Source organism: Kogia breviceps, chromosome 15, assembly GCF_026419965.1.
Source record: "Kogia breviceps isolate mKogBre1 chromosome 15, mKogBre1 haplotype 1, whole genome shotgun sequence".
In the NCBI taxonomy this organism is placed as follows: Eukaryota; Metazoa; Chordata; class Mammalia; order Artiodactyla; family Physeteridae; genus Kogia; species Kogia breviceps.
Window position 1 is genome coordinate 43,853,122 of NC_081324.1, and position 18,102 is coordinate 43,871,223.

General features: G+C 40.6%; 1 protein-coding gene across 4 annotated transcripts in view; it reads right to left on the reverse strand.

Moving 5' to 3' along the window:
- The window catches only part of RNF125 (ring finger protein 125), a 46,217-nt gene that overhangs the window by 15,896 nt on the left and 12,219 nt on the right, over positions 1-18,102 (reverse strand). For all 4 annotated transcript variants that reach the window (XM_059040283.2, XM_067014959.1, XM_067014960.1 and 1 more), the window contains exons 2-4: positions 9,045-9,198; positions 4,125-4,219; positions 1,454-1,544 (exon numbers count right to left, since the gene is read on the reverse strand). In XM_059040283.2, coding sequence (XP_058896266.2) covers positions 1,454-1,544; positions 4,125-4,219; positions 9,045-9,198 — 340 coding nt within the window. The remainder of the gene's footprint in view (positions 1-1,453; positions 1,545-4,124; positions 4,220-9,044; positions 9,199-18,102) is intronic.

Consider the following 18,102-nt stretch of genomic DNA (forward strand, 5'->3'; position numbering starts at 1 on the left):
CGGGCACTACTGGTCAGGGCTCAGACTGTATCGATAATATCTCCTTCATAGGGTTGCTAGGAGAAGGCAAAGAGGCACCCAGAACTCAGTAAATGGTCGTCACTATTATGCTATCCTAATGCTTTCTTCAAGCTTCCTCTAGGACGGTTCCCCAGGGACCTATCATAAAACACCTCCTTAGCCCCTTCCTCCCACAGAGCATCTTGAGCAGGAAAAGCCCATGACAACCTCCTCTGCTGCCCCAACACATATCAAGCTCTTTGCTAGCCATTCCAAGAACCAAACCTCTGGGCCATTAGGATGAATAACAGATTCCTTTGACTGTGCTGTGGGAGGACTTTTGTCTTGAACTTGATAGTGGAGCACAGTGTCTATGCCCTGGAGATAGACTACTGGATTGAAACTGTAGCTCTGTTTACTTACCAGCTATGAGACTTACCTGGTAAGACTTAACCTCTCTGAGCCTCAGTTTATCATTTGTAAAATGGGGATAAGAATCATATCTATCTCATAGGATTGTCGTAAGGGCTATCTAGCTATCTCTCCATCAATCACCTATCTAATATACTTACATTTCAACTTCATCTACTTTCCAAAAGGATTTTATAGAAAAAGAAAACAACCTTAAAACAAATTTAAAAAAACCCCAAACTCATATATATGTAAAACACACATACACATATATACACATGTACACATATACGACATAAAATTAAAATAAAATTTAAAAAAATCTTCAAGATATCATTTTACATCTGTTAAGCCTGGATAATTTAAAAATAAGTGTATGCATAATTTATCCCTTATAAGTATAACATTCAAAAGTCCATACATTTGTGTTCATACTATAATTTTATAAGTTCTTTCCATATAAGAATAGTCTCTACTCTGATTTTGTTGATCATATTTTGTCCTTTTTCTCTGAGTTAGAAATATGTTACAGGATATTACTGTGTAAAAAACTCTCTTATTGGGTAATTCAAGATACTCTCCTAAATCAAAAAAAATTTTTTTTGAATAAATAAATAAATGTACCCAATCTTGGCCAGGTTAAGGTGAAAGTGGTTTACTCATAAATTGCTGACACAAATATAAATTGACTCAAACTTTTCAGAACACATTTCAAGAGTTAATAAAAACTTGCACTCTTGGTCCCAGAAATATCAATTTAAGGAATTTCCTCTTAGGAAAAAAGTGCTTTAGAAGGAAAAGTTTAAATGTACAAGAAAGTGAATTCAAATCCTAAAAATTGTCACCAATCCAAATGTTCTAAAATAGTAAAATGGCTAAGTAAATGATGACGTATCCATCATCACCCTGCCTTACCTCTCAACTACACAAAAATGAAAACTATAAGGGGAACTCCCTGGCGGTCCAGTGGTTAGGACTCCACGTTTTCTAATGTGTATCAAATTTAGACACTGCAGAAATGTATAGTAACACAAATCCTCACCACAGGTCTCCTTTCTGATCTGTGATGAGTAAGGCAATGATCCAGCAAGCTGTCTTCATCCAATTCCTTCTGACAAAATGGACATACACACCTGGAAATTCCATAGAATACAAACATTACTGAAATTGTTGATAATTAGACAGTAGTCACTTAACTAGAGGTAAAAAATAGAATGTAAGTGGATCTAGTTTCTAGTCCTCATTCTTTCTGAGTTGATGTTCTTTTTCCAATCCTGATAATAATCTTGGTGCCTCAGTTTTTTCTCATGAGAAATGTAAATGTGTAACTTCACAGGGGCAGGATAGAGAATCAGCTATAGTGCACTTGAAGCACTTTTATTTTCTTTGGAAGAGAAGTACAATCTGAGCACCCCATTAACTGAGAAACAGAGGAACACACCACCCAGCTGTGCCTAGGTTACTTCTTCTGTCCCTTTTACTTCCTCCCTTTCCTAAATCAGGTAACATCTGAATGGGGTGTTACTTTGTTCTCCAACTAGCATATCTAACAACACTGGCATATATAACTAAAGGTGTCAACTCACAGTATTAGCATACAGTGAAGAATGGAAAACGGCCTGCAACTACCTTGTTACATCCTTATGCACACCTAGGAGTATCTCTCCCTCACATCTGTACTGTCCAAAGGACTAGTCATTCGGTATGTGTCTACTGGGCTAGTCCAAACTGAGATATGCTGGAAGTATAAAACACACACTCAATTTTTTTTTCTCTCACTGTTGTGGCCTCTCCCGTTGTGGAGCACAGGCTCCGGACGCGCAGGCTCAGCGGCCATGGCTCACGGGCCCAGCCGCTCCGCGGTATGTGGGATCTTCCCAGACCAGGGCACGAACCCGTGTCCCCTGCATCGGCAGGCGGACTCTCAACCACTGAGCCACCAGGGAAGCCCACACACTCAATTTTGAAGGCTTTATATATACATAAAAAAGTAAAATATCTCAATAACTTATATATTGATTACACGTTCAAAGGATAAGACTTTGGCTATATTCAGTTAAATAAAATATATTACAAATTAATTTCACTTGTTTCTTTTTACTTTTTTGAGTATGGCTATTAGAGAATTTAAAATTACGTATGTGCTCTGAATTATATTTCCATTGCACAGTGCTTCCTTAAATTCTTAGGGACAATATGGAGGCTTAGAATTTTTTGCTCACTTTCCATTGTAGATATAACTTCCTGTTCCCCAAGAGTTGTATTCTGGACAAGCTCCCTGCATAAGAATTTTTAAAATTTGAATTATGTAGTAAGTTCTTCCATAAAGCAAAGATTTCTATCTTAAATGCAAATACTAATCTATCCTGTAATACTGATTAATCAACAACTCTTCTCATTTTCTGTTATTTCAATTCTTTATTATTTCATTCTAACTAGCAGGAGAAATTAGTATTTAAATTAGGTTTCATATATTTTAAAATTTTCATAAAGCCTATCAACCTTACAGTCAAACCACAGAGAATTCATACTCTGCCTAGAGCTAAAATACTCACCTACAATTTAACAGAATGGTATAATCCTATAATAAAAGGTACATTTGCAAAGTAATCTCTAGTAAAATGAGAGGAATGGGGTGATCGCTTAGACTTTTGGGTTAGGAAGTTTAAGTTATATTTTGAGTAGTATATTTTCTTTTTTTAAACATTTTTATTTAAGTACAGTTGATTTACAATGTTGTGTTAGTTTCAGGTGCACAGCACAGTGATTCAGATATATATATATATATATCTCATACATATATATTCTTTTTCAGATTCTTTTCCATTATAGGTTATTACAAAATATTGGGTATCTATCCCTGGGCTATACATGCGTTTTCTTAAAATAAGCAGAACTAACATTTATCTCTAGGAGAAAAGAAGAAATTATACTGAATACCTCTTTGGATAGCTGCATTCATAAGAAGATTTAATGGTTTCAAAACAATCATCCCTATGCAGGAGAACACAAATCATTTATTTCTTTAGCAGAGGCAGATGCCAAACTTTTTAATTCCTCTCCCCATCAGGACAGTAATAACCCAGATTTCTTTCTCTTTTTTTTTTTTAAGAAAAAATAATTAATGATCAATATCCTCCATTACACCTACTAGCCACCTCTATCCTTCCTCCAGCCCCATATAAGATTACCCAGAAAACAGGTATAGGATTCAGAATGCCTGCCCCACGCCTGTTCTTTCTTGTTAGGATACATACTGAGATGTCACTTCGTCCCTTCTAAAGAGAAACCAGCAAAATGAGAAAGAATGAGCTGGGGAACTGAGAGGAGGTGATGGAAAAGTAAAGACAACAAGCTCTAAACCATCATCTACTTCAGGACTCTATTAGTCACAAAATAAAGCCTAGCAGAAGTTGAACAGTTCTGCTTTCTATTTTTGTATCTTCCTCCATATAAACTTGTCTGAGGAAGTTTCCACAATCTCTCCAGTGTTCAGTTGGTTCTCCCCATAAAAAGTTTTTAAAGCAGAGAGAACAAAATTCTTCTGTAATTATTCCCATTAACAAATGATTACCAATAATAGGTATTATGGTTAGAAGCCAAAACATAACTACATACATATTTTCAGGACAAAAATGTTAAGCTTTCTGGCTCATTAAATTATTTATAAGCGTCTCAAATTTAGCATTAAACTAAATTGTACTGAAACAAACCTTGTTGCTGTCTCTCCAAGTTCTTGTAGTGGTCCATACTTATCTATGTACTTCTGACATGTTCTTATGTGTGCCCTCATTTCACTGAGGCAAACCTATATGAAAGCAGATTAAAATAAGCTCACTGTTGAAAGGGGGCTCATTTCAGTCAATGAAGTCTTTTGTGACCCAGCTTTTTTTTTTTTTTTTTTTACGCGGGCCTCTCACTGTTGTGGCCTCTCCCATTGCGGAGCACAGGCTCCGGACGCACAGGCTCAGCGGCCATGGCTCGCGGGCCCAGCCCCTCCGCGGCATGTGGGATCTTCCCGGACCGGGGCACGAACCCGTGTCCCCTGCATCGGCAGGCGGACTCTCAACCACTGCGCCACCAGGGAAGCCCTGTGACCCAGCTTTATTGCCTTCCTTATTTCAAATAAGGTGATAGTGTGGGGTCAGTTGATTAAAAGGATGCAGTCATGATAATAGTACAATCAATTTAAGGCATTATTGAGAATAACACTATTTTAAGTAATTTTTTTTTTTTGGCCACGTCGCATGGCATGTGGGATCTTTGTTCCCCGACCAGGGATTGAACCCACACCCCCTGCATTGGGAGCGCGGAGTCTTAACCACTGGACTGGCAGGGAAGTCCCAAGAAAAACACTATTTTAAAATTTTCTTACAACGAGAAGACCCAAAAGCTGAGTTCTTGAATTTGGTTCTTCTAGAAAGTATATGTTTTTTAAACTGCAAAGATGTATATTAAATCAAATTTACTTTTTTGGATACTATTACCTAAATCGGTGATGGAAAGAAGGAAGTAAGGAAGAAAAAGGGGAGGGAAAAGAGCAAAAGGAAGGAAAGGAAAAAAAGTAAAAAGAGAGATAGAAAGAAAGAAAAACAAAGAGGTAAAAATAAATAGATGGATTTTAGAATAAATGAATAAATAAATAAATAAATAGATGGATTTTAGAATAAATAGATGGATGTCCAGAGTAAGTAAAAAGAAACCCTGTGCTTCAGGGAAAGATATAAATACCATGGCTTTATAATACATCCAGTAGTATTACATGAATTCACAATATACAGTATACTTAATGGCCCCATTAAGAGCAAACATAAAGGACAGCTACTGCAGTCCATTTTTATCAAGGCAGAATAAAGAGCCCTTGTCCTTCCAGATATACGTTCAGATTTCCTAACCATGAGGGATCTGTTGCTAAATAACACATACTCTACTAAATGTGTCATTAGAAACTCTGATAAGATCTTGTGCTAAAGGAAGCTCTGTACAGCTGTAAGGTGGCCAACCCACCCTGCTTCATTTTGCCCAAGCTATGGAAGTTAAACCTCAGATATGAAATCTACCATGTCAAGAAAACAGTTATAACTGTCACAAAACATAAAAATAATGGCAAATGGGGGGCTTCCCTGGTGGCACAGTGGTTAAGAATCCACCTGCCAGGGCTTCCCTGGTGGCGCAGTGGTTGAGAGTCCGCCTGCCGATGCAGGGGACACGGGTTCGTGCCCCGGTCCGGGAGGATCCCACATGCCGCGGAGCGGCTGGGCCCGTGAGCCATGGTCACTGAGCCTGTGCGTCCGGAGCCTGTGCTCCGCAATGGGAGAGGCCACAACAGTGAGAGGCCCGCGTACCGCAAAAAAAAACCAAAAACAAAACCAAAGAATCCACCTGCCAATTCAGGGGACATGGTTTCGATCCCTGGTCCAGGAAGATCCCACATGCTGCAGAGCAACTAAGCCCATGTGCCACAACTACTAAGCCTGCACTCGAGCCTGCGAGCCACAACACAGAGTAGCTCCCGCTTGCCACAACTAGAGAAAGCCCGCACCCAGCAATGAAGACCCAACGCAGCCATAAATAAATAAACAAACAAATAAATAAATAAGCAAATGGAAAAGTAAGAACAAATCCTTGCTTTATAACTATCCATCTAAAAAGATGTAAAAGCTAGGACCGATCTAGGCATCTGTCTTAAAACAGACTGGGACTTCCTTGGTGGTGCAGTGGTTAAGAATCCGCCTGTCAATGCAGGGGACACGGGTCTGGGAAGATCCCACGTGCCACGGAGCAGCTAAGCCCATGCGCCACAACTGCTGAGCTTGCACCCTAGAGCCCATGTGCCACAACTACTGAAGCCCATGTGCCTAGAGCCCTTGTCCCTCAACAAGAGAAGCCACCGCAATGAGAAGCCCACGCACTGCAATGAAGAGTAGCCCCGCTCGGCAACTAGAGAAAGCCCACGCGCAGCAACGAAGACCCAACGCAGCCAAAAATAATTACTTAATTAATTAATTTAAACAACAACAACAACAACAACAACAACAGACTGTTTTAAAACTTTTAACATCCAACTTTGCACATCAGTGCTCTCTCATCTCCTTATGACTTTTGTTAAAAGTTTCTTTCTTCTTCTTTATATTCCTTGATCAACAAAGAGACACATTCCGCATATAAATTAGCAATCTGGGGACTATGTCCTGACAGATGAATTGATAAATTCATAAAGTGTCTACCCCAGACACAAAACTGTGAAAGCCATTGTCAGAGGTGGCAGAAGCAGCCCAAGCCACTGAGCTTGTGCTAAAGGTGCTTATCATCTAATGGAGGAAAAACAAACAAACAAAAGATGTGAAGACAAGCAGACAGGAAACCGTTTGATACTGGAATACTAAAGCCAGGCTCATGGACGGGAGGTAAGGAGGACTCTGAAAGGTAAGAAGAGTTGAAAATGGCTATAGAAGGCATGGCAGTATTCCTGACAAGAGGAAGAGACAGATACAAGAAATACCTCAAAGGAAAGATCAAAATACTTGTGAATAATCAGAAACGCAGGGGGGTGAAAAAAGGAAGGGGATCTCCACCCAGGATAACTGAGAGAATGCTCTCGTTTCTGACAGGTACCAAAGGTGGGATAAAGAACTGGAAGACAAAATAATACCCTGAGTTTGATTTTGTGCATGTTGAATTTTAAATGATGGCAAAATATCAAAGTAAAAATAATCAGTAATGATATTAAGAATGTGAAAAGCTATTGATTTTGAGCATTTACTATGTTCCACGGTGCTAAAAGCCACTTACATTTGTTGTTTACCTTTACAACCACTCTGTGACAGGAGCATTACCTTTTCCCTCAATTTAAAAGAGTCAAACAAAAACTTAGATTAATAACTTGCCCCAAATCACAAAGAGTAAGGGAGAGAATTAGTGTTTAATCCCAGGATGTCTGACTCCAAAGACCATGCATGGATTCCGTAATCAGGCAGCCACGAATAGATTTTTGAGTCTTACAAAAATATTCAAAAATGCATTGAGCATTTATTATGTGCCAGTCACTCTTCAAAGTGCTGGGTATACAGCTGTCAATAAAATAGTCATGGGGGCTTCCCTGGTGGCGCAGTGGTTGGGAGTCCTCCTGCCGATGCAGGGGACACGGGATCGTGCCCTGGTCCGGGAGGATCCCGCGTGCCGTGGAGCAGCTGGGCCCGTGAGCCGCGGCCGCTGGGCCTGCGTGTCCGGAGCCTGTGCTCCGCAGCGGGAGAGGCCACAACGGTGAGAGGCCCGCATACCACAAAAAAAAAAAAAAAAAAAAAGTCATGGTCCTTACCCTCATGGAATCTTGTGGAGATAATGGATAATGGACATTAAATTTAAAAATTCACAAAAGCATAATTACAAATGGTGATAAGTGCTATAAAGAGAAAGCACAGACAGCTAAGAGAAAGTGTAACAGGCTATATTTTAGATGAACAATCAAGAAAGGTTCTCTAGAGAAATTTAGATCTTCAGTACACGATCTCTCTTTTGATCTCTAGACTGATAATACCTAAATATCCTTCCATTAGCAGTTCAAGTTTACTGTATCTAAGACTTAACTTTGTGGATTCTTCTCTAAATTTGCTCGCCATATTAGCACCTTCACCTACTCATCTCAGAAACTTGGTGAGCATTTTGATACCTCACTGCCACTCACCTCCACATCCAGTTAATTATCAATTTCCTTCAATCCCTCTCCAGAATACACCTTGAAACAACTTCTTATTCCATACCTCATGCTATTACCCTAACCCAGCTTCCTTAACACCTATCCTAAAATCCACTAAATTGGCTTCACCAATTCTGCTTTTGCCCCCTCCAAACCATTTTCTACTCACATGCTAGAGTGATATCTTAAAAATATAAACCTAATCAAAAGCTTATACTTTTTCTATGACTCACTACTGCATTTAATATAAAATCTAGAATCTTTGTCACAGCTTCTAAGACCTCACATGATCTAACCAGGCTAGCATAGTAACAACGGAGGAAAACTGCAACAAGGAGGGAGATCAATATTGCAAAGCCCAGAACAGTAGAGGTGGAATTATGCCACTGGAATTGAAAATAAAGCTCTTCCACAGGGAGATCACCTCTGTGCTTTGTGACCACCTAGAGGGGTGGGATAGGGAGGGTGGGAGAGAGGGTGATGCAAGAGGGAAGAGATATGGGAACATATGTATATGTATAACTGATTCAGTTTGTTGTAAAGAAAAAACTAACACACTATTGTAAAACAATTATACTCCAATAAAGATGTTTTAAAAAAAAAAAAGAAAAGAAAGCTGTTCATTGGGTGGGCTGCAACAGCATAGCAGGAATGGAGGTCACATAATAGAGGGTCATGGGAGTAATGGGAAGAGAGGAAATGGAGGTAGTCAGTGAAGGCATTTGTTTGAAAAATTAGGCGATGGTGGGCATCAGGTGACTGCTGTCCAGCAGCCCATACATAGGAAACCAGAGGAAAGGAAGAGGAGAGGCTGAGACAATAAACTTTGGAAAGTCGGGGTAGGATGAGGTCAAAGGCGTAGGTGAAATGACTGGCTGCAAAACAATTTTCTCAGAGTTCTAAGCTGGTAACTATGAGCAAAGGCAGGGTCACATACCAGGGTGTCACACTCGGTGCACTTCTGGAACTCAGATTTCATTTTCTTGGCTACATCAGTTGCTGGAACTCCTTCAGAAGGAAGATACGCCCGGCAGTAAGGACAGGTCCACTTATTATTCTTGAGACTGGTAGCGATGCAAGAACGGCAGAATCTACAGGACACAAACCAAGAACACATCACTTTCCTTAACAGTATAAAGGAGCCACCACTAGGTGTTCATTTATGGAAACTGTATTTTAATGACACCTTGTACACTAAGAGCTGTTCTGCCAAAAGAAAGCTCCATCTGCATCCTACAGCTGCTGGGGCGTCTCTTACCTTCCCTGCAAGACCTCCCTGGGGCCACACATTCTCGCCACGTGTGCTGCACGCATTTAAACAGAAGGTGACAGACAAAGTGGTGAAACAGCCTTCCTACAAACAGAGTGAAAACTATAACTCAAATATTGCCAGCCATAAAAAAGAATGAAATAATGCCATTTCAGCAACATGGATGGACCTAGATATGATCATACTAAGTGAAGTAAGTCAGAGAAAGACAAATATCACATGGTATCACTTATATGTAGAAACTAAAAAAATGATACAAATAAATTATTTACAAAACGGAAACAGACTCACAGACATAGAAAATAAACTTATGATTACCAAAGGGGAAAGGGGGAGAAAGAGACAAATTAGGAGTTTGGGATTAGCAGATACATACTACTATATATAAAATACATAAACAACAAGGACCAACTGTATATGTATAACACAGGGAACTACATTCAATACCTTAATAACCTATAATGGAAAAGAATCTGAAAAAGAATATATCTATATCTATATCTATGTGTGTGTATAAATGAATCACTTTCCTGGATACCTGAAACTAACACAACATTGTATATCAACTACACTTCAAAAAAGCCCCCTATAACTCAAAGGATATCTAAAGTGTTCTTTCTTTTCTTTAATTCTATTTTACCTTAAAATTTGTGGGGCTGAGGGGAATAGGTCTTTGCTCTGTGAGATTCTGTGTGTTAGATAAGAAAATAGCAGCAAGTTGAGGAGGTAAAAATACAAAACACGTTAAAGTCTTCATAAAATAATTTTAAACTCATCCTCAGATGCAGGAAATTATCTAATCAAAACTACCACTTCAGGAATGTCCTCCACGTCAAGAAATATATTCTGTTTACTTAAAGATGATCATGATAAAATCTTAACATAGTCAACAGAATTCACAGAAAATCTTGACCTATCTATGGGAGCTGCTGAAGGCTACACGTGCACAGAAGTAAAAGTGAGCATTTCAATAGGTTATACACATTAGCATGAGCCGACAGCTCTTAACTCAGCATGTAATATATATTTGCGAACATTTATACACGGCAAAAGTTAAGCTGTTTAAGTAAACTATACATACTGAAAAGTTCATATATCATAGGTATACATACAGCTTTATGAAGTTTCACAAACAAAATTCCTAGTATATTAGCCATTACTGATTCTTTCTTTTTTAAAAAATTTATTTATTTTCATTTTTAGCTGCGTTGGGTCTTCGTTGCTGCGTGCAGACTTTTCTCTAGTTGCGGCGAGCAGGGGCTACTCTTCGTTGCGGTGTGCGGGCTTCTCATTGGGTGGCTTCTCTTGTTGCAGAGCACGGGCTCTAAGCACGCGGGCTTCAGTAGTTGTGGCACACGGGCTTCAGTAGTTGTGGCTTGCGGGCTCTAGAGCGCAGGCTCAGTAGTTGTGGCTTGTGGGCTTAGTTGCTCCGTGGCATGAGGGATCTTCCCAGACCAGGGCTCGAACACGTGTCCCCTTCATTGGCAGGTGGATTCTTAACCACTGCGCCACCAGGGAAGCCCAGCCATTACTGATTCTTAAAAGTATTCTCTTCTGCCTCTGTTATAAAATTCTTATATGCACACAGAGGATGCTTACGTCTGCACTGTTCTTCAGGCATCTGCTTGATGTTGATGCCTGCCCAGCACCCATTTCCCCTTTTTCTTGCCATAGCATCCTGATTTTGCTCTGCAGGAACTACACCTCTTATATGAGATACAATTTGGTGGGACCTCAATCCAGGTGCCCATAATCCCCTGCTGAAGGCAGAGCGCCTAATGTCGGCCACACTAAGTAAACCCTCTCTCTGGGAGATGAATACTAAACAGAGTGACATAAAGACTGATTCAGCGACAACTTGATAGGACTATCCTGCTCTTTATTTAGAACCCCAGATCTGCCTGGGTTCCTACCCTTTTCTTCCTGGGTGTTTTTGTTATTAATGTCGTTTGGTAACTTTATATTTTGATATAATTTCAAATTTGATACACTGCTTTTTTTATTTACAAAATTTTAAAACACTTCCACATACCTTAATTCATTTAACCTTAATAAACCCCTAAGAAAGATCATTATTTCCTTTATAGATGAGGAAACTGAGGTACGTAGAGGTTAAGTTACTTCAGCAAGGTCACAGCTACAGAAAGTGCCTGAACTTTGTTGACCTTAAGCTGGGGTTTCCTGACTCAAAATTCAGTGACCTATCTTTCCACAACCACAGCTACCCCAGTTGGAAAGAGCAATACTTTCAGAATCAAAAGACCTAAGTCCTCTGCTGTATTTTACTTCTACCTGCCTCAGGTGATTAATTGTAAGTTCTAAGGCACATTTGTCCTTGCATTTCTTTTAGTACGTAAGAATTGGTTCTCAAAGTGTAAGCTTTGAAGGGTATTTATTACAAATGGTCCAAATGCTCAACTCATAATTAACATTTCTAATACAACACCTGTGGCTCTGACAGGAATTCTTTGTTTACAAAATTTAGGAGCAAGCAGATAACACTGTGTTTCTTGTCAACTAGAAGTCTTCCCCCCTTTCTCAGTTTGTTTGAGTTGTATGCTAATACAAACAGAAGATGAATATTGGTGCAAAGGGACTTCCCCGGTGGCACAGTGGTTAAGAATCTGCCTGCCAATGCAGGGGACATGCAAAATAAACAAACAAAATATACTGGTGCCAAGCCCCGTGGTAGGCACTGATACACATCAGCTCATTTTACCTCATTTCGCTCTCACAGGAATCTGAAATGCTGCTTTTTCCCCTTACCCTGACTGATAGCAAACTAAAGTTCAGAGAGGTGTTAACAACTTGCCGAAGTCACAGAGCCAGAAGATAGTAGTAGTTTTATCATCAAACAGTTTTGGGAGAGGCTCAAAGTTTGTAGTCTTTTTTTAAAAAAATACATTTATTTCTGTATTTATTTTTGGCTGTGTTGGGTCTTCGTTGCTGTGCGTGGGCTTTCTCTAGCTGCGGCGAGCGGGGGGCTGCTCTTTGTTGTGGTGCGCGGGCTTCTCATTGCGGTGGCTTCTCTTGTTGCGGAGCGCGGGCTTCAGTAGTTGTGACTTGCGGGCTCAGTAGTTGTGGTGCACGGGCTTAGTTGCTCCGCGGCATGTGGGATCTTCCCGGACCAGGGCTCAAACCTGTGTCCCCTGCATTGGCAGGCGGATTCTTCACCACTGCGCCACCAGGGAAGTCCCTGTAGTCTTCTTAAAGACACTTTAATTCCTCCCAGTGACAAGCAGAGGCAGCAAAGGTTTGAGATCACTGATGTAGCTGTATAAGCCAGTGGGCTTTACCTAGGGTACATTTCTGCTGTTATTTTTTTTTTTGCGGTACGAGGGCCTCTCACTGTCGCGGCCTCTCCCATTGCGGAGCACAGGCTCCGGACGCGCAGGCTCAACGGTCATGGCTCACGGGCCCAGCCGCTCCGCGGCACGCGGGACCCTCCCGGACCGGGGCACGAACACGCATCCCCTGCACCGGCAGGCGGACTCTCAACCACTGCGCCACCAGGGAAGCCCCTCTGCTGTTATTTTATAAATACTTCATACATGTGTTTGTAACTATGATTGATAACCACAACAATGGAAATTCCTAGTAGATATTCATGAAAAGTAGCACACTCGAGGCATTTTGTTTTATTGGCGTAGAGTTGCTTTACATGCTGTGTTAGTTTCTGCTGTACAGCAAAGTGGTTATCAGTCACACGTATACACATATCCCCTCTTCCTTGGACTCCTTCCCATTTAGGTCACAACAGAGCATTGAGTAGAGTTCCCTGGGCTATACAGTCTGTTCTCATTAGTTATCTATTTCATATGTAGTAGTGAATATATGTCAGTCCCAATCTCCCAATCCATCCCACCCCACCCTTACCCCCTTTGTATCCATACGTTTGTTCTCTACATCTGTGTCTCTATTTCTGCTTTGCAAATAAGTTCATCTATACCGTTTTTTCTAGATTCCACATATATGGCTTAATATACGATATTTGTTTTTCTCTTTCTGACTTACTTCACTCTGTATGAGTTTCTAGGTCCATCCAAGTCTCTGCAAATGGCACAATTTTGTTCTTTTTTATGGCTGAGTAATAATCCATTGTATATATGTACCACATCTTCTTTATCCATTCCTCTGTTGATGGACATTTCAGTTGCTTCTGCGTCCTGGCTATTGTAAATAGTGCTGCAATGAACACTGGAGTACATGTATCTTTTTGAATTATGGTTTTCTCTGGTTATATGCCCAGTAGTGGGATTGTTGGGTCGTATGGTAGTTCTATTTTTAGTTTTTTAAGGAACCTCCATACTGTTCCCCATAGTGGCTGTATCAATTTATTGAGGCATTTTAAAAATCAAGTCCTTCCCTATAACACCCCCCCCACTAAGTCTGTACAGTGGTGTTATCTGTGGCATGAAACTCTCAAATGAGCATTATATAGATGTTGTTGCATTATGTGAGAATATTAGTTGCAAATCCGGTAGATTAGTCAGTTAACTGTACTTTTAATAGAAGTGATTATGAACTGGAGAAAACACATCTCAAGATCAAGGTGTTTTGGAACAGATTGAACTTACTGATTATGGGTATATAAAAACCACAACTTTTAGAAGTGTTACCATGGAAAGGTACTGGATGCTGCTGCACCTCAAGCCTCACTTTCTGGGGTGCAGAAGCAAGACTGCAGAACTGCTTAGTTCAAAAGATCTGAGGGGAACATTCTCTCCTTAAAGGTACAGTTATCAAATTCAAGTCATGAGAGCTGAAGCATCTATCATCATTACCCTAGCACCTTGGCATGCAAAGTATACAAGTGATCATTTTCGAATTGTCTAATCAGAATCCTCACAGGGCTATTCAGCTTTAGGTAATATATATTATATAACAGGGCACAGAAACAAGATAACTCTAAACTAAAACCTCTTAGAAAGCGAAGTGTAGAAGTGTATAAAGAGTGTGAGCTTCTTACAGGTTTGTAGATGTGTAAAAACATCTAGGGTAAAGAAAATAAGAACATTTACCTACCTGTTGGAGAAATGGGAACTGGAAAGAAAGGGGTAAATGGTAGAAGAAGGGTATTTTCACTGTCGATTTTTTTTTTTTTTTTTTTTTTTTTTTTTTTTTTTGCGGTACGCGGGCCTGTACTGTTGTGGAGCACAGGCTCCGGACGCGCAGGCTCAGCGGCCATGACTCATGGGCCTAGCCACTCCGCAGCATGTGGGATTTTCCTGGATCGGGGCACGAGCCCGTGTCCCCTACATCAGCAGGCAGACTCTCAACCACTGCGCCACCAGGGAAGCCCCACTGTCAAATTTTAAGTGTGAATCATATAACCTTATTACCTACACAATAAACAATTCTTTTAAAAAGTTAATTACCTACAACCACTTGGGATAAATGGTCTGGTAGTGTCTGATAAAACAAAACCTACAGGCACCCCTTGACCCTGCAGTACTAAGCCCATGTTTTACTCGAGAAGTTAAAAAATATATCCATTTGTATTCAGACGGAATGTTTTCACAGTAGACCCAACCTGGAAATAACCCAGATATTTATCAACAAGAAAATGAATAAACAACCCATGGCACATTCCTACAATGGATTACTACACAGCAATAAAAAAAGAACAAATTACTGATACAAGCCATAACATGGATGACTCTCAGAGACATACTAAGAAGCCAGATACATGAACTTATCTACGAAACAGAAACAGACTCACAGACATAGAGAACAGACTTGTAGTTGCCAAGGGGGATGGGATGTGGGGGAGGGATGGATTGGAAGTTTGGGATTAGCAGATGCAAACTATTATATATAGAATAGATAAACAACAAGGTCCTACTGTATAGCACAGGGAACTGTATTCAATATCCTGTAATAAACCATAATGGAAAAGAAAATGAAAAAGAATATATATAAATATATGTAACTGAATCACTTTCCTGTACACCAGAAACTAACACAACATTGTAAATCAGCTATACTTCAATAAAATAAATTTTTAAAAAAGAAACCAGGGCTTCCCTGGTGGCGCAGTGGTTGAGAGTCCGCCTGCCGATGCAGGGGATACGGGTTCGTGCCCTGGTCCGGGAAGATCCCACATGCCGCGGAGCAGCTGGGCCCGTGAGCCATGGCCACTGAGCCTGTGCGTCTGGAGCCTGTGCTCCGCAACGGGAGAGACCACAACAGTGGGAGGCCCGCATACCACAAAAAAAAAAAAAAAAAAAAAAAAAAAAGAAAGAAACCAGACACAAGAAAGTACATCTTGTGTAATTCCACTTATTTGAAATTTTTGAATAGGCAAAACTGATCTATGATAGGGCAAAAAATAACACAACTGTGATTGCCTACGAGGGTACACGAATGGGGATGGCTGGGAAGGGGCATAAGGGAACCATATGGGGGGTAATGAAACTATTCTATATCTTGATAGGGGTTTGAGCTAAACATTGGTCAAAACTCTGCAAATGTTATACCTAGGATGTATGCATTTCACTCTATGTGTAATTTACCTTTAAAAAATCCCATAAACAAATTGTGAACTCTGGTTAATATTATGCATGCTGATATGAGAAGGGGTAGAGTGTGCTGATGTTTGTAACCTACTCTAAAATGCATCAAAAAAAATAAGATGGATTGATGGATGGATAGGTATGTGATAAAGTGAGAGGTAAAAGCAAATACGGCAAAATTAACAATTGTAGAAATAGGTATGGATATGTGGTTGTTCACTGTACAATTCTTTCAACTTAGCTGTATGTTTGACATTTTTCATAATAAAATGTTAGGGGAAAGTAACCACCTTACTATGACTTACATTTTCTTTACTTTTCAGAAAAATTTAGTTGGAAAACCGGGAAGGGAAATGCTTGGAGGATGAGAGACCTGAAATATTTAATAGAATGTGATTTGAAGAGAAAAACATTTTTTTAAAATGATGTTTTTAAGAGAATCCAAATTCAGTGTGAGGAAAAGATTACTTGCATTTATGATTATTTAAATAATTTTAAAGAGCACAGAACAATTTGAAAGATAATATAAGGCTGAAGGGAGAGAAAATGAAACTCTGAAAAAATGAATTTGTGTGGCTTTTAGCAAGAACAGTTATTACATGGTTATAATGAAGATTTATAAAACATGCACAAGTCTCCCCAGACCCAACCATACAAGTATGCATTCACTAACGAAATTTTCACTAATAGCTTATGACTGTCGGTGTTTGACATGCCAGAGATGAAACCATGGCAGTGCCCGAGGTCCCTGCTCTCAAGAGTTCTAGAGGGAGGAGAGAGGAAATGAGCAGGTAAACAAAAAGACTGGCAAACGATAAATGCTCTGAGAAGAATAAAACAGTTGACAACAAAAACTGAGTGGGTGGGGCAGAGGGAGCAGTGAGATGGGGGGTCCCTGAGATGACATTTGAAGGCATCAGTCTTGGGAAGATCTGGGAATGGTTTTCCCAGCTGAAAACAGGGACCATTTTGCTGAGGTACAGAAAGCCAGCATGGTTGAAATGCAGGGGACCCAGGGGAGGGTACCTGGGACAGTAAGGGTATGTGGGACAGTAAGGTAGGTAGGAGACCAACCATAAAGCCAGAGTTAAGTGTGATGGGAAGGCACTGGAGGGTTTTAAGTGGGAGAGTGATACGGCTTGATTTACATTACACAGATCACTGGCTCCTGTGTGAAGAATGGATTACAGAGGCACAAGTTACGGCTCAGAGTCCAGTGTTAATTCCATTGTAAGCATTGGTTCAAGAGAGGATGGTGGCTTAGGCCAGCAAAGGAGCAGTAGACAGTGTAAGTGGACAGACAGATTTAGGATTGATTTGGGAAACAGAGGCAAAAGGGCTTACAATATACCAAATGACAACAAATAGATGCCCCATTATGCTACGTGAAAGAAGTCAAATACAAGACTATTTACTGTATGCCTCCAAAGCTCAGTGACAGAAAGCTGATGGGGTTGCCTGGGGCCCAGGAGTTTGGGGAGTGGATTGATTGTAAAGGATTCGAGGGAACTTCTTAGGGTAACGGAACTAACTGTTCTAGATCTCGTTTGTGGTGGTGGTTATAGGATTGTATACAATTATGTACTGTATCACCTCCATAAAGCTGGAAAACGCAACCCAACTAAACAAAAAATGCCCCAGTGACAACAGGTCAGTAACAACACTGCATGAGAATCACAGAAATACACACAGCACAGAACCATTCAGAATCCGGTAGGGGTCCCTCCCACACAGCCCCAGGTACAGAGTAGCTACTCAGTAAATGGTCAGTAGATTGAAATAACTAAATCAGTTATGAGGAATGGGCCAAAGGGGAATTTTCTGGGCAGGGCCCAATGTTCCCATTAATAAATAAGTGTTGGGTCCTTCTGGAAGAACCCAAGGGGTAAAAATGAACACACAACCCAGAGATAAGAAATTCCTATTTGTCTCCCTCTCCCCCTCCATAAGGTGACTGAGAATGACGAATCACAACAGACATGATCAAAATTAGGAGAATGGGGCTTCCCTGGTGGCTCAGTGGTTGGGAGTCCGCCTGCGGATGCAGGGGACACGGGTTCGTGCCCCGATTCGGGAAGATCCCACGTGCCGCGCTGCGGCTGGGCCCGTGAGCCATGGCCACTGGGCCTGTGCATCTGGAGCCTGTGCTCCGCAACGTGAGAGGGCACGCCAGTGAGAGGCCCGCGTACCACCAAAAAACAAACAAACAA